The 25,674-nt window shown below is 38.9% G+C and overlaps 1 protein-coding gene across 2 annotated transcripts; it reads right to left on the bottom strand.

Annotated features, from left to right (window-relative positions):
* Positions 1-767: 767 nt before the first annotated feature.
* On the bottom strand, positions 768-24,409 carry CUL4B (cullin 4B). Of its 2 annotated transcripts, XM_054289529.1 has the most exons (20): positions 23,255-24,409; positions 20,492-20,607; positions 15,977-16,080; positions 15,067-15,136; positions 14,507-14,580; positions 13,339-13,501; positions 13,149-13,238; positions 12,793-12,875; positions 11,704-11,771; positions 10,502-10,620; positions 9,483-9,675; positions 8,322-8,426; positions 7,914-8,024; positions 7,087-7,172; positions 6,432-6,539; positions 6,070-6,183; positions 5,040-5,145; positions 4,793-4,965; positions 4,102-4,254; positions 768-2,987 (listed from the first exon to the last, which is right to left on the bottom strand). In XM_054289529.1, the coding sequence occupies exons 1-20, from the start codon at positions 23,784-23,786 to the stop codon at positions 2,892-2,894; spliced, it is 2,664 nt and encodes an 887-aa protein (XP_054145504.1). In that variant the 5' UTR covers positions 23,787-24,409; the 3' UTR covers positions 768-2,891. The 2 variants fall into 2 exon arrangements, 1 of the variants encoding a protein (XP_054145504.1); XR_008483890.1 differs by lacking the exons at positions 768-2,987; positions 4,102-4,254 and having other exon boundaries at positions 4,879-4,965; positions 5,040-5,135; positions 6,059-6,183.
* Between the last annotated feature and the right edge of the window lie 1,265 nt (positions 24,410-25,674).

The following is a 25,674-nucleotide window of genomic DNA, read 5'->3' as shown; positions in this document are numbered from 1 at the left end:
AGGGCAAATGATATGTCTAGGAAAAAATGAAAAGCTGACAAAAAAAAAAAAAAAAGAAAAAAAGCTGAGACCAAAATATGAAGAACAGCTAAAGCAACTTAACAATTTGCTAGGGATTTTTTTAAAATTTTTTTTATTAACTATTTACTTTGGCACCTTTGTGTAAACTATAGAACAAAACAACGTTTACAACACATTTGCAATTACAGCATTTAAACAAAATGGTCACTTTTGAAACCAGCCAAGACAAAAAAATAGTCCATTTATGGGTATAAAGATTAAAAAACCTAAAATATATATTTCTAAGAATAAACTGCAATTTCTTATGAACAAGGTGCTATAAACTGCATGCAAGAGTCAAGATTAAAAATGTGTGGCCAAAAAGACAAGCTGTGTTCTAGCCAGATGAGTTGTGGTCCAAGCCCATTTCAGTTTTTTCTTACAGAGATATATATGGCTCAAGAAGCAGGCACATGATCCCAGCAAGAATTTGCGGAGTTGTACGACGACAAATCTTGGCTGCAGCTTTGTCATGAACCAGGAATGAGCCAGACCTTGGCAGAAGAGATGAACAAGTTCTTGGGGAAAACCCATGAGCTACAAGGAGAAGCCTTCTCCCCTCCCCTCGCTCGCCCCTCTCCTGGCCTGGCCAGGGTTCTCAAAGTCCATTCTTTGGGTTGCTTTAACTGGATTGAGCTTAGGGTCTGCCTCAGATTGTGAATTCTGATGAGATTTCAGGACATTTTCTGTATAATATTTTCTGTTTGAGTGAATGTGACACTTGTGTAATGAGGGAGGGTTTTGCCACAGTGGGTGTTCACACGTGTAGTGGTGTTAGATTGATATGCTACAACAGACTGAATGGAACCAGCTCAATGCATCAGCTCCTGTCTCCCAAAGAGTTAAATCTTATGCTTCTTCTCCATTTCTCTTTAAAAGGAATCTTTTATTGGCTGAAGATACAAAACACATACAAGAAAAGGAACATTGAATGCGAAACACAAGTTTTTTTTATGGTGGGAGGCATTCTTTCCTCCCCAGTGGATCTCTATTTGAGCTAACACTTGAAGATTTGCAGGAGGAGTCTCCAAGGTTCTTCCCACATAACTCTACTGTCAGTATTTGTCTCACAGAGGCAGGGGTGGCCCTGGATGTCTACCAGTGGTTATGCTGCAATAGTGTCAAGGGGCAAGGCAGATTTTCTGCAGATCACAAAGAGCTGTATGATGGTTAGTTGAGGGTGACTGCAAATAATTTAGTAGGGGAAAAACCACCCACATTTGTTTAATCTGTCAGCTGAGGACTGCATACAAAAGAGCCTGAGAGAAAACATGGCTGGAGAATATATGGAATTAAACAGCAGATAAAAAAAAAAGCACTAAGGATGGGATGTGTCAGATAGAAAACACACACACACTCTCACATGCACACCCCTGAATGTGGGATCACAGTGATAGAAGTTAGAGTTAGAGAGAGCTAAGTTACACTGCCACTAAACAAAAGTAACATCTTGCTTCCAAGAGATATCTGGTATTCCCCAGGACTATCAGTGCCTGAAAGAGGATGAGGTTTTTCATTGTGCTCTGCAATGCAGCTGATCATAGGTACAAAGCCTGGCTGGGTAAGGAAGAACTGGGATACGTGGAGGAGTTCCTTTTCTGCTGACACCTTTTTTTTTCCCATATATTCCTGGTACATGCTGCTATAAGCAATAAAAAAATGTATTTTGTTGAAACAAAGCTCTACATTCAAGTGACTTACTCTCCCATGTCTTATAAAGATGCAAAGAATGCTCTCTGGCCATCTAAGAAAATATATTTTAGATGCCTTGTAGCAATACTTAACTTACTATATGAGAGGTAGGCTTCTGGGTTCTAGGAGGCCTGCTAGGCTCTAGGGCTGAGTTCTTAAAGCTTTAAGTTAAAGCAATCCAAAGCAGGGCAGTCTTAGAAGAGCTGCCCTGTCTAAACCTTGAGGTTAGTTCAAGTTTAGAATGTTGCAAAGCAAAACAAGTATTAAAATCCACTTGCAGTTTTTGTTCTTACAGCTTTACCACAATAACAGTGTGGCTTGTCATCTTTATTCTAGAGTATTGCTGCCAAGAGGTGAAGGCCTCCTACCCATGACTAGTAAAAACTGTCACTTCTTCCATTATGGCTGTTTTATGCTTAAAATTCCCAAAGGTGAACACCAAGTCTCATAGGCAAGCCATATAAATCTAATCTGAACTTGTTTTGTTGTAGCAGTTATTTAAGAATGGTGTTTGTATATACAGTACATATGCCCACACTGCAAACTTTACACTCCTTTTATAATGGCACCATTTTGTCTTAATTGCAACCAAGAATATTTCCCTTTAGATCAGCAATAAGCATAGCTTGGCTTATTCCTCATTTTCCCCCCTCAAGAGAAACAAATCCAAGTGTGGGCATCAACCAAACCAATGGTATGTATAACTGAAATGCATTCTGTACAGTAAATTAAAAGTTTGCATGCAGTTTAAGCATTTTAAAGGCTATTTTCTTACATTAATGAACCTTCTGTTTCCATTTAAAGATGTGAAAGATATCTGTCATATATCAAGGGACTCCCCTTCAGACCCAGAGACAAATGGAATCAGAAAGACCAGGTACTTTCTTTCAGCTTTCTGCACATCTTACTAAATAACATGCAAAGAGTTCAACAGCATTCTTCTTAAAATGTAAATATTACTCTTTAAATGGGCATGTTAACCACTGAAAGAAGTCCACTCTACTATACTTTTCCATTACACTGCTTTCATTCAATCATCGGTAGTATAAAAAGTCAATTAACGGGATCAAGAGGCTACTTTATCCACTGGCAACTGTGTAGGACACCAAGTGTGCAGTAAAACAAAGGCCAACATATGTTTATGCAATATAGTTGTACTGATTCGGGTTTTCTTTATCTCTTTCCATGTAGTCCCTGTCAATCAAGGATTCTATTCTCTTCTTAAGGTCAGCAGGCTGTAAAACAAAGCACATGTCAGCGTTATTACTTGGCAGTCAATGCTTCTTGGTTCTTTCTTTCCACTTGAGCCAAATATCTATATTGTTTGAGATGGCTGAGGAAACAGAAATCCCACTTTAAAAAAGTCCTTTAAAGTATCAGAGCTTCTAAAGTCTGCAATGTGTAACTGATAGAACAGAAAGTTACAAAGTTAGCTATCACCTGCAGCTAAACAGATTTTTGCAGGCAGGGAATATACTTGCTGCTATTTGAACTGAACTCTAAAGTGCAGTTTGTGCATCATGTACCAAAGTGTTTCTATTTCTGACTTTTAGCCAGTAAAAGTACAAGTTTCATTTCCTCTTGAAGCAAATGAGTTGTGCAATAGTTTGTCTGCCCTGTGATTTTGTTGGGGGAGGAACTTTATAAAAATGCCTCATGATAACAAGTGAAGAAAATTATTTAAATGATCTGCTATAATCTTACACAACCCAACTGCAATTTATGTAATACTTACAGACCTGCAGGCACTCAACATGGTGATACAATGGAATGAAATAGCAGGACCTTTTGTTTTACAATTCCACTGATAGAAAGCACCATATATTTGAATTCCAACAATGCATCACTGTCTGTTTGAAAACCCATTTCCATTTGTACACAATAAGCCAGTCATTTTACATTGCAACTGTGGGCTTCTTCAGCTTTGAGACATTCACCAATATTTTATTTTTATTCCTATATATATGTGTGTATATATTAACCAGTATAACCTATCCAGAAAAACCACTGTACTTCAAAAGCATCAACCAAGTTAAGATTGCAATGCAGAATTGGTTTTGAGATCTGAAGCATTTTCTCCTTTGCTCAAGAACGCCCTGCCAGAACACTGCAAACAGTGGAACAGCAGCATACAAGGAGAGCCAGCTGCTCCCTTACTGCTAACAAACTCCAGGGCTGAAATCCTTTGGAAATAGATTTTAGTAACAACTGGCACTTTAAAAACTCCTGAAAGTGAGTATTTGCTCTAATACTAAAAAGATGCATACTTCAGACAGAAGCACTGAGGGCAGGCCAGGGAAGATAAAAAGAACTGATAGAGTTTCAGAAGTATTAAAATCAGCACAGCACCTTGACTGGGAATTTCAGCTGGTTGTAGACCTCTGACACGAGCAGGTTGTGACTCAGCGTCTTGCGCATCTTCATGATCCGCACAATGGCGGCGTCGATCTGGTACTGCCGGTCCTGGAACACCCTCTCTGTAGTGCTTGCCTGCTCCTCCACCTGAGGGACCCATTCAGAAAAGCTTTAATGAGAACACCAGCACTGTCAAAACAATTCTTTCAGTCTCCAAGACAATTCTCAGTGTAAGACAGTGAAATGCCTGCTGTCAAATATCTGACATAAAGCTTTTACAAATACGAAGGCTGATTGTCTGTTTAAAAACACACTTGTACAAAGATTTAAAACCTTTGCTCAGCTTTTACACTGGATGGCTGTCAGAGAAACAAGTCCACAGTGAATTTTCCATGTTCACAAACAGTCAGTAAAGCTCCATAGAATTATAAAGAACAAAAAGAGCATTTCAGAATTGGAACTTCTCTTAACCTTACTTAGAGACATCCAGCATCACTGGTGTCTTAGTACAGAGGCACACATTTAAATCACTGTTAGCTATGTGCTGACATCCAAATTACAGGTGTAACTCTGACAGAGATATCAGTAGGTACATGACAACCAGGAGGAAAAAAAGCTTGTAAAAGGGCAGGCAACAAAGTTCTTAACCCAAGGATCTAAACCCCAGAGATTAAAAAAAATATACCGTTTCTTTCATCTGAATTTGGTTGATTTTTATCCTGAAGAGCTTATGTCTGAAATCATCATTACATGTGAATTTATCACCATCTTCCACATCTTTGCCTTTGGGGCTTTTAGTCAGTACTCTGGCTTTGCCACAAGCCAGAGATTGAAGTGTCCTTCTCAGCTCTCCATCCTCTAAAGCAGAAACAAGTTGTTTAGGTTTTTTTAGTAAGAACACTTGGAAGTACTCGGTTGTTTTTGATACCAACCTATCCCAGTGGCTTGCTTTATCTCCTCTAAACTGAACTCCTCTCCTTCATTAAACATGAGCAGCACCAGTGTCTGGAACAGGGAGACCTGAAGTTCTTTTTTGCCCTGTCACAAGGGAAATAAACAGCTATCACTAGGCTGTTTTTTCTGGGGGGGTGGAGGGAAAGGAATGAGGGGAACATGAGAAACAAGTCACTCTTGCATGTCAGTTGTTTCACTAACAGAGTGTTATTTTATTCACTTGAGAATATGGAAGAATAGAGGTCACTGGTCACTTCTATTTACTATGAAATGCAGCACAAGCTTGAGGCTACAAGGCTGGACTATTCTATCCAGTGACCAAATTCACCCAAGATATGCATCAGATGACTTAAAGCACTGAGTGCTTAAAATTATAATTTAGAAGGCCTTTAAGTCACAATCTAACACAAACATTAGTTTAAGGAACACAGTATAAGGAACCTTAGAATCTTTGAAACAATCAAGTTTGATAATACTTGTTTTACCATTAACTTTTTATGAAAATTGTTGTGGTAAACATTCCTATTTCATGAGAACCTTGTGTCCATTAAGAAATACTGAAGGGGAATAACTGGAAACCCTTTCAAAAAGGTTGTGTTCTTGTACAATCCAGAATTTTTCTGTATTTTAGTAGTGAAAAGCTTACTGTGAAGATTCTCAATGCTATCAGATGAAGTAAGGCAATTGAAGAAGCATGGCTCCCTTTTTTTTCTCCCCACTATAAAAATGAGGGCAGTTTTGAATTTGGAGCTAAAGACAGTGGATATTTTCCCCAACAGGTTTTTCTTTCCCCACCAATACAGAAATCAGGTGCATGTTCTTAGACATTAACACATCAGTTTCAGAAACTATCAACATCTGGAAAAGATGTCAGGAGGTTAAAAGTAATTGCAGAAACAGTGTTAAGTTTTCCATCACAGCACAAAAAAGCTTCCCCATCCATCCCTAAGGTACAACCCAGACTTGCAATCAACAACACAACAGGAGTAACAGAAACAACAGACTCACCTCTTTAAATTCTGCTTTTAGCACACAGTGTCCTAGTGTTGACTGCCACTGGAGTTTCCTACCACTGTGTTTTCCTAAATAAAAGGTCTTGAAAATCTCCTGCAGTTTTACCATCTAAAGAAAGAAAAATCCCAAAACACTGAAACACAATTTCTACTTTAAAAGCATCCTTCCCTCCTCCACAATCAATTAAGCCTTAAATCAAGGCTTAGAATGATAAAGGGAATTGCAAGAAAACAAATTTCACTTTAAAAAGATAGTTCTGCATTTCTTTCTCTATGCACATTGAAAACCAAGCATCAGTGGATCTCAAGTTTCATTTCTGACAGGCCAATAGCTGTATAACCCATGAAGTTCATTACCTCTGGGGGCAGGTGGACCTCCATAGGCACATAGGTTGGCCAGTATCCCATAGTCAGAATATTCACTGTTAGTTCAATGTTGCCAGGGACATTCTGATTTTGCATATACTGCAAGGAGAAACAAAATAAATTGAAATAGAGCTATGTTAATTGTACATATTTCAGGTAGAACTGAAAAGTTAGAACAGGCATTGCAAGAGCAGAAAAGACAAATGACCAGAAGAAGTGTTTGTTGTATACACTGCAAGTTACATACAAGAAAATGAAGGTAAGAACAAGCACTTCTCTCAAGTTCAAAAGGCACTTCCACAAAAGAAGAAAACAGCAAATGTAGTGTTTTAGCAGGCTGAGATCTTATGAAGTGTGAATAGAGGAAAGAATGTTAACAATTGTTTGTAATCAAAACATTACAAAATCATCAGAACTAAATGTGCAAAAACTTCCAAGCCAGGCTCCAGAACACAGTGGTGTTAAAAATGTCTTAGAGCTGGTGTTAACATGGTTTGGAAGTTTACAATTCCTCTTATTGCTGTGGGTACTTTATTTGTTTGTTTGAAGAAGCTTCTCTCAGTTTTTTTGCTGAGGAAAAACCTTTAATAAAGTCAGTAATGTTTTCAAGAGCACAGATAGGACAGACAGGGCTTTCCCCCAGTACCTGTTTGAATTGTATCATTATGTCTTTTGAAAGCTCCATATCTTTAAACATTCCTTCAAGTTTGCTGGTGAAAGCAGCTCCACATTCTATAAAAGAGAAAATGTAAATATTAGAAATTATTCTGTTTATTTTCAACACCTCAGAGTACTTATTCTCAGTGCCAGAATGTACTTCTAAGCAAGATGACCTTTCCCACCAGGTTTCCTTACATAAAGACCTGGATTCTAATTAAGGAACAGAATAAGGTTACAAACAAGAAAAAGGGAGATGTTTTGATGTGGTAGCTATTTTGCAACCCAGTTGTTTTTCCACATGGATCTGACTGTTCATCCTTTGACTATGGTGGCCACTGGTCACTCAGATGAAATTCTAATCCCTATCAGCTGCCTTTCAAACTGTGTCCTGATGGCAGAATTAGATCAAGCTCTAAAAATCTCACCCTTACCACCCAAAGGCTCCATCCAATGAAACAATGAAGACCAGACTAGAGAACAACTAGCTGGCAGTGAATAACAACTGGAAGTCATCTTTTCTCTGAGCACATCCCTGATTTACCCAGCAGGGAGCCTCAACCCTATCCCACAGGCCAAGATACACTGTGCACTTTTAAGTTTCTGGGTTTTGGCTTTTCCTGTTATAATTACAAAACTAAAAGCAAATGAATCTCCTCAAAACCCACCAGTCATTCAGGACCTGCACAGAGGCTTCTGCCCTCATGGAAAAAGGAAATACCAACAGTGCTTCTGTGAAGGCCTGTTAAAACAACTACTTTCAAAAGAAAGCTGATGGACAGAAATGATAGATAAAAATGATAGATAGATATTTACCATGTTTGAGTTTAGAAAGCATAGATTTTTCAGCATCTACTGATGCACTCTTCCCAACTAATAGTCTCTTTGCTAGATCTTTTTTATAAAAGGCCTCAAAGACATCTTTTCCTGTAAGAGATGAGATTTGAAAGTGAACACAAAGCACTGCTGGTTTTAAATAAACATTACCTAAAAAGACCCAATTCAAAGCTCAGAAAAAACAAAAAGGGCCTTCATATGAAGATTTCCACATGTTTTGTTATTTGCAATTTGACAGGCAAAGTAGTTAGACAGCACTACACCAACAAAACACAGCCACAGAGAACAAACACCTGAAAAGGTAACCAGACTGCAAAAATAATTTCAAAATACCTTTATGTAACTGGGTAAACAACTGTATCCCCACCAAAAAAACCCAATACTTACCATATATGAATCTAAATATGATCATAATTTTATCCAGCATTTTTTCAAGTTCTTCATCAGTAGCTTCTTTGTTGCCTGCACGAAGCTTTGAATCTACATATTTAGCTAAAAGAGTGTTGAAGAATAGAGTTTAGCACATGCTTAATATCACAGTGAAACAAAACCTCTAAATCTAATATTATGAAATCCTGAAAATGGAAAGGATCCTGAATCACTTCTATCAGCCTCATAACAGCTACCTTGATACATTTTCATAGAGTTTATAAAGTTATACAAACATTATGGTCTAGTATCTTTTTCCAGATAAGCAATGACTGCATCTTAACTAAAAACATTTTGCCTATGAAAAAAAATCTTGGTTTATGTTGTGATCTCAAAGGAAAATCACTGCTGTTGCAGATTGACATGGCTGTAATAGAAGCAAAAAGATCAGATGAAAATATGTAAATCAGTTATTTAAATGTGTTGACTATACTGCTGAATTTCTCTAGCATATCATTATTTTATTTTAATTTCCAGTTTCAATCAAACTAGATTGTTTGTTTTAACTTCAAATGGGCTGGTAAGCACATTACAGTTAGAGAATTAATACAAAAAAAGGAGGGCAGAAAGTATCACTCCACAAGCTTAACAGCACAACCAATTGCAAAGCAGGTTTTCATTTATTTATTATTCACTGTGTGGGGAAATGATTCCAATGCAGAGTACCAGGCATGTAATGCACCAATCTGTGAGTAACATTCTTTGAAAAGCCAAGACTCTGTCCCCACACCATGAGAGCTTCAGTGCATCCTCAGCTTTCTTGCCTTGTATTAAACCCCTGACAGCTCTGTGCACACATGCTGGTGGCACAGTTATGTAAGCTTCTGAAAAATTCTAATTATTAGCAGTATTCTCATGTCTGGACACCAGCCAATTGCTGGAATGCCCAAATTCTGATGTTCTGCACTTTTTTTAAGCCTAGCCAGTTAAGTGATGACCAGCTTGCTTTTAATGTTTGATGCTACCCTCCCAAACAATTCCCTTGCATCAGGTGGCACAGCAGATCCCAGGCTGATGTGCACTGTGCATGTATTAACACAATTCCAGCATATCCCATCTGTAAGTGCATCAGCAACTCAGCACCCAAATTCTCACAGGAAAGAAATTGAAGAAAAATACCTATGAGTTCAGCTGGCTTATTTGGTCTTTTGTTAATGAATGTTTCAAAGGCTTCTTTCATGGCATTTACAAACTTCTCATTCTTGAGAAAGCAAACATCAATAATATGGTCAACTTTGTCTTTAAAATCAAGAAGTTCTTGGACCATGGTTTTGTCTTTTTCAGGATTAATTACTATGGTGCTACCAAATGCCTGCAAAATAAAACATATCTTTCAATTAGCCTGAATAATTAATTTAAATGACAAGAGTTCTAGAATCTTAAGTTACCTTTGTAATGTGTTGTTTCTGGTACTCTTATTAGTTCCAGTAACAACAAAAGTATTACTTTATTATGTATTACTGTATTATGAAGTATTTACTATATAATCATCCTTAGGCCTTGCACATTGATTCAAAAACAACTGATGAAAAAGTGAATTGATTGAGAACTCCTGTCTAAAGAAATGAAGTTTTGCAAGACAAAATTAACACATCCTTTTTAATCCTCTATATCCTCAGGTTTTACACAGGTAATGCTCCCACTACATTGGGTTTTATTTTATAGTACTCTTCCTTCACAACAACCAAATTTTCTGTGACATTTTCACTGAGAAATAAAATGAATCATCCTAACTGATATTCAAGTGCTTTTTGAACCTCAGCTGGTTGGTAACTTGAACAACCACTCATTCTCACAGGAAATTTTATTAGGAAGAAGACAAACATTCTGCCATTACCCAAATAAAAACTGAAGAAACATGGCTGTCCCACAAATTAACTAAAAGCAAGATTATAAAATTCAAATGTATTTGGAGTTCAATAATTAAACTGAATATTCAGTGTTCTCTTCAATAGAGCTAGAACAGTAATTGTACCTTTCCTGGGATGTTTCAATAGCTGTCTATTAAATAACATGTTTATAAGCAAATATCTTCAATTTTTAGAGAAATGCAATAGTTTACAGAGATGATTCAAGTATTTGTGTATGAACCCCAGTGATACAGCAGTGGTAGCTGTTGCAGAGCTCTAGAACAGTACCTTGATGTATTCAATCCAGTGCTGCAAGAGAACCTGGACTCCACCTCTCACACGACTGAATAACTGGTACAGAAGAGAAAGGTCTTGAATTCTGTTTTCATCAAGAAGGTGATTTAGACCTGCAAATGGGAGAATTTCAATAGAAATTAAAACCAGAGTAACCCAAAGAAAGCACAGCTTATTACCACAGTGAGGCCTCTTCAAAACGAGTATTTTTAATCGAACCCTTAGTGGTGGTATTTTTTGGGTTTTTATTTTATTTTAAAGTACCTAATTTAACAGTGAAACACAATATCTGGCTGAAACCTTAAGTATCTTATTACTGCACATGATTTTATTGCACTTAGGATACAAGTGCTTTATATAACAACCTTATCACTACATCTTTGCTTACTGCTTTACTACTCCCTAAAGATTTGAAAAGTTTACACTGTACTGATCAGCAGGAAAAATTCCTTGGCAAGACAGCTCTGAGTTTCAACTCCAGCTGTAAAATAAATCTTACAGATGCTTGAAGGCAATCAACTTCAAGAAATATCTTAACCTTCACTTTTTAACTTTCTGGAGAAGGTTTGATGCTCTACAGCAAGGTTCTAATGAAACAGATGGGCAAGCATTGATACTCCTCTCAATGAACAGTTTGTTACACATGTGCAGGAAGATGCTCACATACCTCTTTCATTCAGAATCTGGCTACTAAGGAACTGATTGTTTATTATTCAACTCTTGCTGCCTCTTGTTCCTATTTCCAGATGATCTCTGAGATAACCAGAGGGTCACTTGACTCCACAGAGACTATTGTAGAACTGAGGCAATGTATTCCACAGCTCAAATTATACTACATTTTAAAAATAAGCTGCTTTTTGTCAGCAGCAACTACTCAGTATCTCCCTTTTCTGTTACAGCCATAGTTCAAAGTGTACTCCTTTCTTTACCTCCAAGTCTTCAAAATGCCACTTAACACATTGAGCTTGAGTCTCCTGTTCTAATTTTCCTTTTGCTTTGCTGTGTTATCAGAAGACAGCACAGTGTCCCCTTATCTGCAACCAGAATGGCCAGTGCTATTTTGGGCACTGAGGAGCAAAGGGAGTTAAGGAATGGTGCAGCTTGTCCTCCCCCAGCACCCATGGCTTTCTTTCAGCACAGGAGCTGAAAGCCCCAAAGCAGTAATTAGAAACATTTCCATAAAGAAGAAAGATTACCTTTCTGAAGAATGGCTGTTAAATGTTCACCTAGAAGTTGCTTTTCTACAGTAGCAATTAGTGGCTTCCTACAGAAGAAATGTTTAGAATTACTTTTCCTTTTTCCATTACTGACAGTTTTAAATCCTTCTTTTGAGATTATGTTAATTACATTATCATTGGGAGTGCTCTAATTATCTGTGGCCAAAGACCTAAAATGATTACATACATTTATCCTTTTTCTCCCCAGTAAACAACAATTTTTTCTGTTTGCTGACTGATGATTTTAATTCACACAATAAGCCTGTTGTACATGACCTGCAGGCAGCTGGACAATGATTCCATCAGTGAAGAAGTTGGGGAGAATTCATCCAATAATCTGCCTAATCCTGTGTTGTGGGAGGACATTCACGTCTTGGGAGACAAACCAAGGACAGATCTCAAGTCAAGAGGTATTAAAACAAAACAGGGAATTGCCCACTAATACTGGTGTGGAAGAAGAAAGCCACTGAACAAGCTAAATGCTTTTAACAGCTGAAAGAGGAAGGAAATCAAAATGTAATAAAACACCTCTCTCTCAGAAAGGTTTTGATATCAGTGACCTACATTTTCTGTCAGACACAACAGCTGTAGCTTTGTGTTAGAAGACCTCCATCTGACTGTGTTGGAGGAAATCCTGCCACTAAGTACAAAAGATGGGAGAATGACATTATTTAAAAATTTCCCAGACTCAACACGCAAATATTTTTTGCAAATATTCAGAGGTTTTACCTTAAGAATATTCTATGCCAAGTCTTATCACTTTCAGGTAGGACAACAGTTGACTAATTACATTTCAGCAGGAAGGAGACATCTGGGCTGGGAGAGGCAGCCTATTCTTCTTCATGCAAATACTTAACATTTATGCCAAAATAACAGTGACTTAGAAGGAGAAAATGCTTTTAGCTGTGTGAGCCAAGACAGTGCTTCATTGTAAACATGGAAACGTGGGAAGTGAAAAGCATCTGATGGTCAGTCAATAACAGAAATAATTTGCAGCTACTTAAATGGCCCTCACCAGAAGAGGAGCCAAACAGCTCATACCACCAGGCCAAGGGAGATTGCACTTACTGTGTGCTCTGATCTAAGTAAGTGATTATTCTGTCTGCTTCTTCTTCCAAGCGCTTGTTGACATGGTGAAGATATTCTGGAACCTGAAAATGCCAGAGTAGTTTTGTATGTTAAATAAAACAAACAACAGAAGGGAAAAAGAGAGACAGTACTGGTCTGACAGAAGTAGCAGCTTCAGTTTTAATCAAAAATCATTGGCATTGTGACTGAAGGCAGCTGCACGTGCATTTCCTTTTCCAGAATACTGTAAAACAAAGTCCCATTACTGCCTTGTACACAAGGGCAGCAGAGTATTTCTGTTCCCTGACACTGCTTTGACAGTAGGCACAACAAACACTGTCAAACATCCCAAATACCTCTCGCTCCTGCATCAGCCTCTGGCCCTCTGCTGCATACAGGCGATTGGTCTCTTCCAAGAATCTGTGCTCGAAAGAGTCCTGATAAATCTGGGGAAACAACATGACACAAAGCCAGGGTAAAGCTTACTGAGCACCAAGTAAGAATTTGAGCTATTTACTGGTTTAAAGGTGAAACAGGTGTACTCACCTGCAGGTCAGAAAGCATGCTCAGAAGGCTTCGCAGTAAACTCCTGTCAATGGCCTCACCATTTCTTTCCCTCTCAATCAGCAGCAGAATGCCATCAATAGTTTTGTTCTGAACCTTCTGATCACTGATTATATGAGTTCTGAACAATTCTAGTCCCATATCCCTAAAAAGAAAGCAAAGACTGTTCAATAAATTGTTTCAGAATAAATCCCAGATATCTCTTATTAACCATGATCTAGATCTAATAAAGAGGCCAATACCAGCATTCTTCCAGTTCCTCATTCCTCTGCCTCAAATCACTCAAGATAAACAAATATATGAACATTAGAATAAACCATGACACTGCACCAACATGAAGCTACACATTTTAAACACCAATCCAGATATTTTTTCTTAACCATGTAACTTTTCCAAGATCTTTATTTTTCAGTTGGTTGCCAGGATGTTGGAACATCAACCTTCATGAGAAAAAAAAAATATCATCCTGGGTTCAAATTCCATGGTTATGGTGCTGGACAATATTCCTTTTTTGTCCATCACTTACTCATCTCTTATTCTTCTGCACAGCTTAGAAGAACTCAGTGATGTGACAGACAAGGATCTCTGCAATGACCATCCCAATTAAATAATTTCCATTAATTTGGAACTATGGGTATGGTCACTCTTAGGAAAAGTCAGGCCCTCCATCAATCTCTTCCAAAGTAATTCATGTACCAAATAACAGTAAGGCATATACTAATTATTAATAATAAGAGGAGCAGAAGTTGAAGTCCAAAAAAGCATATCTTGCTTTTATTTTAAGTAATTCTTTCCAACTTGAAATACTGTGCCTGCTAAGGCAGTTACTGGGCACCTCAAACCCTTCCTTGCACTTCAGTTGTGGACCAGACCCCTTCCTTTAACTGTGCAAACTGGAGGTTGATATTTACTTCACTGAAATTTGGGATCACAGGTATTCTAGAACAATCCTATAATTTATGGCAAATAACTTAAAAGTCTTCCTTTGCAACAAGCACTCATGCATTCACCATGTAATTTAAAGGTCACCATGAGGTTTATATTAAAAAAATCCATCTGAAAATCAGCAATATATAAGCAATAGTTGAAACACATCCCCAAATAATTTTATTTCTGCCCCCCCAAATAATTTAATTCTTTGTGCCCTTACCAAATAGATGGCAGCATTGAATTCTGCAGGACATAAGTTCGATCCAAGAACAGAAAGATACTTCTGATCATAATCTGTCACAAGAAGGAATAAAACAGCCACAATCATTTTACTCTTGAAACTGAAGAGCAACACCAGTTATGCTCAACAACAACAGGAAATCCCACCAATTGGTTGCAGGCAGTTCTTTCTTGGACACTGCTAATTTAATTATTTATTTATCCCTTGCAATCCCTGCAAGGTGATCAATGTGACACTTTGCATATTTCTGTATAACAGAACAGCTCCTTTAAAAATAGGTATAAAGGAGAAAGGTTTGCATAAAACTGACAATGATAAGTTAGGGGTGTCTGTGTGTCCAAGATCAGACCCATATGCCAAGAAACACAGCACAGGCATGTTATTTTCAAGGCTTGATTTCTAACAAACTAGATACAGCTGTATATCACAAAGAAACCTTACATAAATTTAAGACATTTTAGAAATTTGAAAAAAAAAAATCAAAATTAAGCAAAACAGGCTGACAAAGCAACTGGTTTTCCTTAAAAAGATAAACTTACCATTTGTCTGCAGTGATCTTGCCAGCATTTGTCTATTTTCTTTAGAAAAAGGACACTATCCAATGAATCCGTGAAGAAATCATTAAGAAAACCATGATTAATAGATGGTGTAAACAATGAAATGAACCAACTTTATTATTTTTTAAAGACACTTAGGGAGCACAACAAACTCACCTACTCTCAGAAAGAACTACCAGATAATTCCTTGTAACACATTTATTTTTATTTTTTAATAAGGGTCTTTGTGTTAATAGTGAGAAATCAAAATTATCAGAACAAATAAAAAAATTATCTAAATAATTCTGAATATTTTGTTTAATTCCCATCCCTGAGGAATGGAACAAACATACATATCCCCATACCTCGAAAACCAACAATACTCAATACATGTAAGAGCTTACCACTACACTGTAATTTCAGCTCATGTTAAGAGTTAACCTTAAGAAATAAATTCTGTCCTTCAAATAAATCTTTTATTCAGCTCTGACATGCTGCCAGACCCCCATTACTTTTCCAAAAAAACCCAACAGCTACTTGTTGGATGACTTTTCACTTATCTAAGCTTGGCAAGTTCAATATAAAAAAGCCTGACATGATAGAGCCAATGAAGGCTTTTTAAACCTTGCTGCAAATCCAACACAGATTTCTGTAAGATGTTAAAGTGTTCAGAATATTTACTGGTTTCAGAAATACCAGTGAAACTTTCTCAGAAACTTTTCAATGGTTACAGGCATAAAGGAACAAGTAATGTTCCCCTAGTTCCCACAATGAAATAAAAGCAAAACCAATTACACAAAGCCTAGGAATTCAGATTATCATGGCCTAATGTCATGAACTATTGAAAGAAATCCATCACTATATACTTGCAGGTAAAACAATTTTGGTTTGTCAACAGCTAAGAAAAGGATATTCTCTGAATTGGTGAATTTGTGCTTTAATGTGGTCTTCACAGATCTGCCTCAATTGTTTGTACAAATTTGCAGAGATCTTGTAGGAGCAGAGATTTTCAACAGCCTGAAGAGAAAGAGAAACAAATCTTGCTATATTCTTACATGTGGTTTTACAAGAAAGGAGGACACCCCTTCCCAGACCAGGATTCTGCTTCTCCCAGCTTTTAACCCAGTGAACTGCTGCATGCAAACACCAGAGACAGACATGGCACTGCAATGGGACAGGAGATAAAGGCAGGCTGTGCCCTGAACAGCTCACATATCACCAATTTTGTCTCTCATGTGGAACTGCAGGACTGGCATCTCTAAAAACAAGGATGGTACTTTAATATCTTCCAGTAGCTTGCTGGGCTTCATACCTCAAAGCAGTCACCTAAAGTATAATTTTATTAACTGCTGTGCTCTGCATGTCACACCGATATTAGTGGAAAAGCACTGCCAGATTAATTTAATTTTGCAGTCCTTTCCTTGATTAAGCTTCCCTCATCCCCAAAAGTACATATGTATACATATATTATCTATCTTATCTATCCATCCACCAACTCCCTGCCTGAACAAGTTTAATTATAATCCTGAATATTAGTAGCATGACTACATTCACAGTGACAATCCCAGATTTCTGGATCTCATCAAGTATTAGAAGAATTACCACTGTGCTCACAGTAAGAAGTGAAAAGAAGTTTAATGGAGCCATGTCTTGGAGACTGATCAAGAAAACAATCATTCTTAAGTCCATTAGTGTATCTCAAGACTTCTAAAATTCAAACCCATTGTCCAGAATTCAAAAGCAACTAAACAACTTTAACTCTTTGCAGGCTGGTGAAAGACACAGGAAGGGATTATTCTGTAAAACATCTGTAGAAGCTAGAGGAAAAGCATATGTGATTTTCAATCAATGCTTTGTGCCATTATTTACTTATTGGAAAATATTTCAGTTGCTAGTATGACCAACTCCTTGGGGGAAAAAAGGACTGGAAGGTAAAGTTTGTTCCCCAGCACCTGCAGGCAACCATGGAGGGACAGCATAGCTCAGAAGTGCACAGAGCAGATTTGTGCCATCACCCCAGAATATCTCCCAACAGTCCCAATGGAAGCACAGTGAGCAGCCACCACTAAAAGCACAGCAACAACCCAAATAGCTAAGCAAGAGTTCTTGGGTTCATCCCAGGATACCAGCAGGAATCATTCTGAGTGCAAGTGCACTACATCTAACACTGGCTCACACAGAGGAGTTAATAAACCCCAACCAAACACAAACCAAACCTCCATGAAAACCAAAACCCCACAACAAAACCATCCCACACAATAACCTCAAAACTCCCCAAACCTGCATGAGCTTAGTGTCAGAAGTAAACAGGTAGAGCAAGAGAGTGAAAGTGCCAATTAACCAAAACAAGTCTGAATGAAGACTGTAAGGAAAGCCAAAATTATCACCCAAGCGTACATATCTTAATATTTGGAAACAGCAACAGGTTTGACTCTCAGGCTCAACACTTAAGAATCACCAAACATAGAATAAATGATAGGAAAATGTTTCCTATAGTTCACTGCTCAGAGGAGGTTATAGCACTGCTAAAGTCTGTTCTGCTATTGGATATAACCAGGATATAACCTGATACTTAATTCAGCAGAACAAGAGGATGAAAAACACTGAGCTCGAAGAGCCTGATTAGAAATTCAGCAATTGCAATCTTCCTAGGCTTCTTAACTTCTTCCACTTTGCAGAAGCCAACTGAGAGCTGGGAAGGATGTTTTGGGTGGAACTTGCCTGTCACCTGCAGAACCAGGGTTACTCTGCCTTCAACCCACCAGCTCAGGACACCAGCAGCCTCTGTCCTGGGCTTCTGGTCACCTCATCCCAACACTGTTACAACTGCTGCCTACCAAACTGCACTGCTCTAAATCCTTAAAAGAATGAGCTTCTGCACTGGAGATGGACAAATGCATACAATTAACTCTGAGTGAAATAAGCATGTATTAACATACACCTCCTTTGATGGAGTGTTTATATAAAGGTCAGCTTTTACATTTGTCTATCAGAAATTCCAAAGTGTTAAACATGGCTGCTAGAATTGGGTGTTTGAACAAAGTACAAAACTTCTGCATCTTTGCTGATGACATACACAGAAATGTTTTAACTTTTAAGAGATTTACCCCCTACTGCAACATTATGCTTTACTTAATTACTAGTGCTAGACAATACTGATTGTATCTAAAATGTATCAACATCAACACATGTGAAAACTTCAGGGCCTCTAGCTCACAAAATGATCCTGTTCTGAATTAGTGGAAAAAATGTTCCTGTTAAGGGAATCTCACCTAATGATGGTGAGAAAATCTTAAGAGCCCTACTTCCTTTGTGTAACATGTATGCAGTTAGATGTGGTTTTCTGGTTTTCTCTTTGGTTTTTTTTTGGTTGCTTTTTTTCCCCCTTTTAACTGCAGCATCCACACCTGGGTGTCTGTGGTACGGAAAAAGAACTGAACACAACTCTGATAAGAGAAAATCAGAACTTTCCTGAAGTACTTGAATCTGATTGATTTAAAAAAAAAATAGCTATCTATCAGGTACCAAAGATCTAGATCTCTACTTTCAGGTACTAATATAAGGAAAATTATTCTATGAAAGAAGCATTCAATTCTGTAGTACATCAGCTACTCAAGGATGGGAATCATTTTGTTTGCTGAGGAAGAACAAAGCAACTATCAATCTTGGGTCCTGCAAAGAAATAAAGCTTCAGAATGTTTGCCCAGTGGGATTTTTCTAGCACAGACAAGAGTTAAACCAAAAGCAAGAAGTTTAACTCCATTAAAAAAAGAATTATCCTCTTTTGAGGTGCACAGCAGAACTTTTGCAGACTCTTTTCTATTTCCCCTCTATGTTGGATAATGGTGTCTGCCAAGGCATATTTGGGATCAGATCCTTTTACCAAGCAGCTGTTCAGAAATGACATTAGTTTAGTTAGCATCTAAAAACACTAGTGATTCCTTTTACTATTTTTAAATCAAGACATTTATTTTTAGATTTATATTAAAAAAAATCGTACTTCATTGCACTCTATTTCACTGAGAAGTATCTAAGTAATAACAATGTTGAAACACTGAGATTTAAAACAAAAAAGCTTATTTTTTGTTTTCTGGTCCTAAGTAATATTAAATTATGCTTGGGGTAAGATTGAGCAAAATAATTAAGCAACACTGTTAAACAGAAGCAAGTATTTCAATAGAACTCTGTATTTTTTAACAATTTTGGACAGCCTTCAAGCACTTAATTAACAGTTATTTGCTTCATTAGTCTAGAGTAAGTAATTTACAATACCACCCAGTACAATTGGTTGTAATTTGCTATCACTTCCACCAAGTTTTGCAAAAATAACAATACTATCTATTATTCTGACAAACTGTTAAAAACTAGTATTTTTAGTTAATTAATTGAACATTTCAAAAGAGTATAGTGATCTTCAAAATGCTGAGGACTGAGGAACAGCAATTAATTCTTCCTTAAATCTGTCCCCAAGCCTTGTACAAACAGGATTTTTCCTCATATACAAATGCAGCTTTTGTTGAAAAGAGGAGGGCATGGGAAGAAGAGACACTAAAAAGTAGTGGTGAGAAGGCTATATACACACACAGAGGAACAAATTAAACAACTAGCCAGGTAATGAAGGCTTTAGAAGCAGAGGAAAAAGTTCAAGAGCTTCTTAACACCCAGCTAAAGCAGCAGCACTGGTGTGCTGCTAAAACTGCAAGTGACGTTAGCAGGGAAAAGGTGAGCAGGGGAAATCTCCCCGGCACACTCAGCTGAAAAAGCAGAAGTGGAGCTTATAAAAAACATCAGGAAATGCAGTTCAATCTGATCACTTCCTAAAGTATTGAAGAGAACACAATCAGAGCTGTTGCTGGCAATAAAGTTGGATTCTCAATTGTTAGGATAGAACAAATGCTGCAATGCCTGAAAATTACAATCAAACCAAAATAATACAATTCATGAAGGAAAAATGGTGCTCTATTTACCTACTAGAAGCCAATAGAAAGTTTTTGAGTGATTTGTGATACTTGATTGTGAACAGATACTTTATTCAGAAAAGAAATTATATTTTACTATAAATCACCTTATTCTTAAACACCAATATTTGAGGATTTCAGCCTTAGCAGATAAACACCATAATCCCCTAAAAAGAAAAGGGAATATAGCTCCTTGCCTTAGTTAATTCTCATCAACTGCTGCAAGGGAAACCATACCTTGGGTTTTGTTGAGACAAGTAAAAAAAAATACATTAGTTTGATGCTACGTCTTGTGAAATTGTATTTCATTATGGAAAAATGAAGAAACTATTTGGTGACAAGTTTTTCAATGACAAAAGCAGCTATCAAGCAAAATGCCATATTCTTACCACCATCAAGTATTTTAAGCAAGGAAATCTGAGAAGAAAACAGAAAAGCCTTAACCCATTACTTTTACTTAATACACTTACCTGATAGAGCTCTTCTAAATTGTACTTAATTGAAGTACTGTTCTGGATAGCTTCTACAGCTTCTTTCAGTTTTTGCCAGGTTTCATCTGTGTAGTTTTCAGGCAATTTGGGTTTATCTTTAAAATAAATGATATAATGTTTGAGAATGTATTTAAATAAAGCAGAACCTTTAACAGAAATTAAAAGGATGTAGCTTTGAGGGATATGGGCTGATGGTCCAGCTTTTAATTTATACTTACATGGAAAGAAAGCATTTGTGTAAAAGCAGTATCTTATTCACATTTGAAAGAGCAACATTCAAGAAATTCAGCATTGCTTTTCATGTACACACCACAGCACTTGTAGCCCAAACAGAACCTGTGGTTTACAAAAATCACAATCCTGTGCCTGAGCAGCCCAAGAAGGGCTAAAAGCAGCCACAATGATCTATACCTTCCTTATATTCTCATTACCAGGACAGCAGAGCCAAAAGAAAGGAACATAAAAGGCAAAAATGATGCATTAAAAGATACACAGTTGTGTGTATCTCAGTTTTTAATTTACTGCTCATTAATTCTACTCCATATTAGGAGTCGGAAAGAACTCCTCAAGAAACACTCATGGAAACACTGTAATTATTGTACAGGCTTTATGGTCCCAAGGAAAACCTTCCAATTTTCAAGGAATCCATTTATGTCTCTCTTGGGTTTGGCCAGTGGATATTTTTTAGAGTTAAGCCTCTTTTAATGCTCAAACAGCTCCAGATCTGATCCTCTCTGTTATTTTTTGTGGCTCTTTTCTTGAGATGCCCCTGCTCTGCAGCACCTTCAGGAAGACCACAGCATTTACAACATGCTAAGATATTCCCCAAGTCACATCCTCAGAATATAAGAACTATTCAAAAATTTTCTATTCTTGTAACTACCTAAAGTAACCATTTTTGTTCTAATAAGGACATTCCTAAATGGAGAAGACAGAAGAAGAAAATCTGAGGAGGAAGATGACACATGCACATTCATGCTGCCAACAGGTGAAACTGGCCCAGAGTTTATACTCTATTAAAATTGACTTTTACACACCTAAAAGTACAAAAACAAATTTTAAAGCTTTATGATTTCGTTAGAAATAACTAACAGAGAGAAGCCATTATTTTGTTCTTCCAAGCATTTCCCTACAATATTGGCAATATCCCAACATTAGCTGCCTGATCTGGATCTAGAGACAACTGAGCATGGACTTGCCTATTTTCACCAGCAGCTCCTGACTCTGCTGCTCAGCAGGCAACACCAAGGGAATGGATTTTAGGAAGCTATTTAAGTGGTAAAGGATGTTATTGCTATCACACTAAGATAAAGACAAAAATCTTAAGATCATTATTCAGTTTAGCATCTGAGAGTAAAGAAAAAGCAAGGCTGTCAGAAAACCAAGGCATCCTTTTTAAGCAAGGTTCAAACACCAATTCATAAGCAGTGATGATCACAGCACTGTGCAATCCATGACATTTAACAGGTATTTTAAAGGTGAGAAGTTAACTTCCCTTAAAGATAACAGTGCACAAGCAACTGAAAAGCAGCCTATAATGCATCATAGGTTTCTATTTTAAAATAATCAGTCAAATCAAATGATGATGCTTTGATGGGCAGAGAACATTTTTAGAATTGGAACCTTAAAGCAAAGAGTTACAGTGTGATCATGAATTCCTGCAAAACATTACATTGAGTACTAATCCTTACCTAATGCAGTATGTCTACAGAACATTTGTGTCAACTGTGTATTTAGAAATTTATTTTAATTCTGGTAATATCTTTCACCTCTCCACAAACCAAAACGAATGAGGAGAAAGAAACAACCCAAGAAAGCAAGGTAGTGGGCTATGGTGGAAGAGAGCAAGAAGCAGGAAATAAAAAAAGCCCATGATAGCCTCATCCTTATAGGGAAAAATGGCAGCATTTTAGCTAAGCTTTCTGCCTACCTATTTGTATTTTTATTTACTAGAAAATGAAGCAGCATCACATCAGAAAAGTTTAATTTCTCTGCCTTGGTCTCTAGTAACACTACTCAAAAATCTCAAACATGTTTGGAGAGAATTTATAAAATAATATAAACTTGTAAAGTAAGAGTAAGCTAAGGCAAAGAAAAGATACTACAATAAAAAATTACAGTGGGGACATTACAAGGAAAAAACTGCAAAAATTTGCACTACCTACTTTAAAGGCAAGTGGGGAAACCAGAAAGGAAATCCACCATAATAGCCCGATAATCACCTTAGTTTCAACATTTAAAACTAAGCACAGGCAGATTATCCTATAAACAGACAACAGGGATAGAGACAAGGCATGCAGATTCAAGGCCAGTTTAAAAAAAAAAAAAACATTCTCTGCAAAGACTTATCATAAACTGGGCTAAAATATACACTAAGCTCTGAATCGGGATTACTGGAAAAGAGTTATCAGACGATAAAAGTTTAAACAAAGGAGATTTACACACTTAGACAGTAAAACCTGACACCTAACATACAAATTAAGGCCTTCTCAAGAGACAGAGCGAAGGGAGTCTGAAAAATAATTCCAAGCAGCAAAGTGTAGCCCAGGATGTGTACATGACCAGGCAAGCACACATCAGAAATCATGATTCCCCTTTACATAAGTATAGAAATGATCACCACAGAAAAGCAATTCCCACAAAACCCGGGGCTATTTGAAAGGAACCGGTTTCCAGGCTGAAAACAAAACACAAAGTCGAGTGCCAGATCCCCACAGGTTGTGACAAATTACGGCCTGTTACCTTTAAAGTTCTTGATCACTAATTTCTTGGCAGAGCCAGGTTTACTGTTGGCGAAACTGGAAACAGTAGAGGAGGCAGCTTTGGTCAGGCCATTTGCATGGTGCCCCACAGCCACTGACGAAATTAAAAGGCTTTTATTTTTAAGCTGTTGCTGGTGCTGCTGCTGAGAAGAAGCAGCAGGAGAGGAGGAGGAAGAAGACTCTTCAGCCATCTTCACATCGAGTCCAATAAAATCCACGGAGTCCTCAAAGCGCAGCTTCTTCTGGAGGTGATGGTTGGAGGAAGCAACCCCTGAGGAGGAGCACGAGGAAGTGGTGATGACAGAGGAAGATGATGAGGAGGTGTTTTTGGAAGGAGAAGAGGTGCAGGAGGAAATGGAATCAAATTCTTCTTTTTCGGAATTACTGTTGCTGCTGTTATTTAACTTTCTCTTCTTGCAGGAGGAGCTGCTGCTAGTGTTACCATCAGTGGCAGGTCTGACCTCCTGGGCTGCAGCTGGGGGGTTGGGGGAAGAGAAACCTGTGGGAAACATGAACACACAGAAGTGAACAGGCTGAGGGGCATCAAATCCTTGTGGTGTGACAAAGAGAGGGGGAGAGTTTGAGAGTCAGTCTCTGTTTGCTGTCTTTGGGGGGGGTCTTTCAACTCCTCCTTCTCATCAGCAGAGTCCTTCCGTATTCCTTCTCCTCCGCGTTCTTCTTTATCGGAGCAATCACTTTATCTCCTCTTCCCCTTTCCTTTATTACTTTGGTTCTTCTCGTAGTTTGTCGCTGCCTTTCTGCTTTTACTCCTTTCCCAGCGGAGCGTTTCCGTTCCTGCCTCTCGCCGCCCACCAGTTCCTTTCAATTCTCCTTTCCAGCCGCAGAATTCCCCACGGAAAGCCGCCCGCTGCCCCGGCTTCTCCTTGCGCTCCCCTCCTGCTCCGGCCGCCTCGTCTTCGCCGAGCAGCAGCGAGGAGGGCTGAGCGCGGCTCTCTCTCGCCTCGGCTACAGCCGCTCGCCCCACACGGCTCCCGCTCCGCTCCGCCCCGCGGCCGCTCCGCTCGGGCCCCGCTCCCCCCTCTCCGCCTGTGCCCGCGCTCCCTGAGGGGGGACGGCCCGGCCGGGTTGTTATTGTCACTGCACGGCAGAGGGAGCGCAAAAATGGCGGCGCATCCGCCCGCCGTGCATGACGGGGCGCGGCGCACGGAAGCGCTACCGGGAAGCGCTGGGACCGCCCCGGGATCCGCGCCGGGATCCGCCCCGGGACCCGCCCCCGGCCCCGCCTGCGCCCTCGGGCCCACCGGAACTGAGCGGGCTCCGTGCGCCCCGCGCCGGCGTGAGGCCGCCCCCTGGGGCGGGAGTGCGGGGCCCGGGAGTTCCGTTCCGGAGAGTTCCGCCCCGGGTCCCGCCCTGCCTCACCCGGCCTGGCCCGGCCCGGCCCGGCCCCGCCCGGCCCCGCCTCAGGCTCGCCGCAGGCTCCGGCCGCGCTCCGTGCGGTGCACGGCGGCGTTCGCGGCAGCTCGTTCCCCCGGAGCCTGCGGCCTAGGCCGAGGCCTGTTAGCTTGGTTTGGAAATTGTTTTTCTTACACTTATTTATAAACAATAATTTAGCGTCAGCTTTTTGATATGATTTTCATACATACGGGCTTGTACTGGGCTACAGCCTATGGTTTGCTTTTGTTTTATTTATTTTGTAACTTTTAGAAACAAGAACAGAAGTACTAGGCCTTTAGAGTCTCTTTTTTGATGTTGGTGGATCTGTTACCAAAGGTACAATACACTCCCCAGGAATGTTGTTAGGATTCAAACACTGTTGACAAATGGCTGTGGAAAAAGTAAGAAACCAAGTGATGAGGTTTTGATCCATGAGATTCTCCATGGACTTCAGCTCAGAGCACACACCTCATACACCAGACATCAGAGCTCCTCAGCACTAGACTTCCCTCAGGGGAAGTCTAGTGGCACTTTTATGTTGGATAGGAAAAGATGACAGCAACTTGACAGAAACTGGTACATAGAGATAGGAATGCAATGTTACTGAGGCTCTTCTGGAGTATGTTTTATGACAGACTCACTGTCAGACAACTCCTGAGGCCAGGAAGGTCATGCTTGTAATGTGTAGAAAAGTACATTTGAAAAAACCCCAGCAAAACAAAGCTTCACTTTGGTTTTGACAGTCAATGACTTTGTCCCATCAGTTAGAATATTTGGCTTTTGGATATAAGAGAGCAGATGGAGGCAAGGTAATGTTAGTTCTGGGGATCCAGGAAGAAGCCAGATGTGATGGATTTTCCCCCCTTTTCTACCAATACTTATGGGAGGGGTGAAATCCTAAGTCCTTTCTATTTAGCATGTCATCCTGAGGTGTGGTTTCTGTCAGGGCAGTTGCTGGATGTTCCCCTTGCTTTGTCAGTCTTGTCCAGGTACCATGCTTTTTAA

Source organism: Melozone crissalis, unplaced genomic scaffold (assembly GCF_028551555.1).
Source record: "Melozone crissalis strain CALT ecotype California unplaced genomic scaffold, PUWL_Pcris_2 ptg000068l_1, whole genome shotgun sequence".
NCBI lineage: Eukaryota > Metazoa > Chordata > Aves > Passeriformes > Passerellidae > Melozone > Melozone crissalis.
This window is presented reverse-complemented; position numbering and strand designations above follow the sequence as displayed.

What these genes read in the sequence shown, in the direction of transcription:
- CUL4B (XM_054289529.1), bottom strand. Translation starts at nt 23,786, where the DNA reads ATGTTTCCCACAGGTTTCTCTTCCCCCAACCCCCCAGCTGCAGCCCAG. An exon ending in ATTTAGAAGAGCTCTATCAG is followed by an intron (nt 16,081 to 20,491) that starts GTAAGTGTATTA and finishes CTTTCTCTTCAG; the next exon opens with GCTGTTGAAAATCTCTGCTC. An exon ending in GCTTTCTAAACTCAAACATG is followed by an intron (nt 7,173 to 7,913) that starts GTAAATATCTAT and finishes TCTCTTTTATAG; the next exon opens with AATGTGGAGCTGCTTTCACC.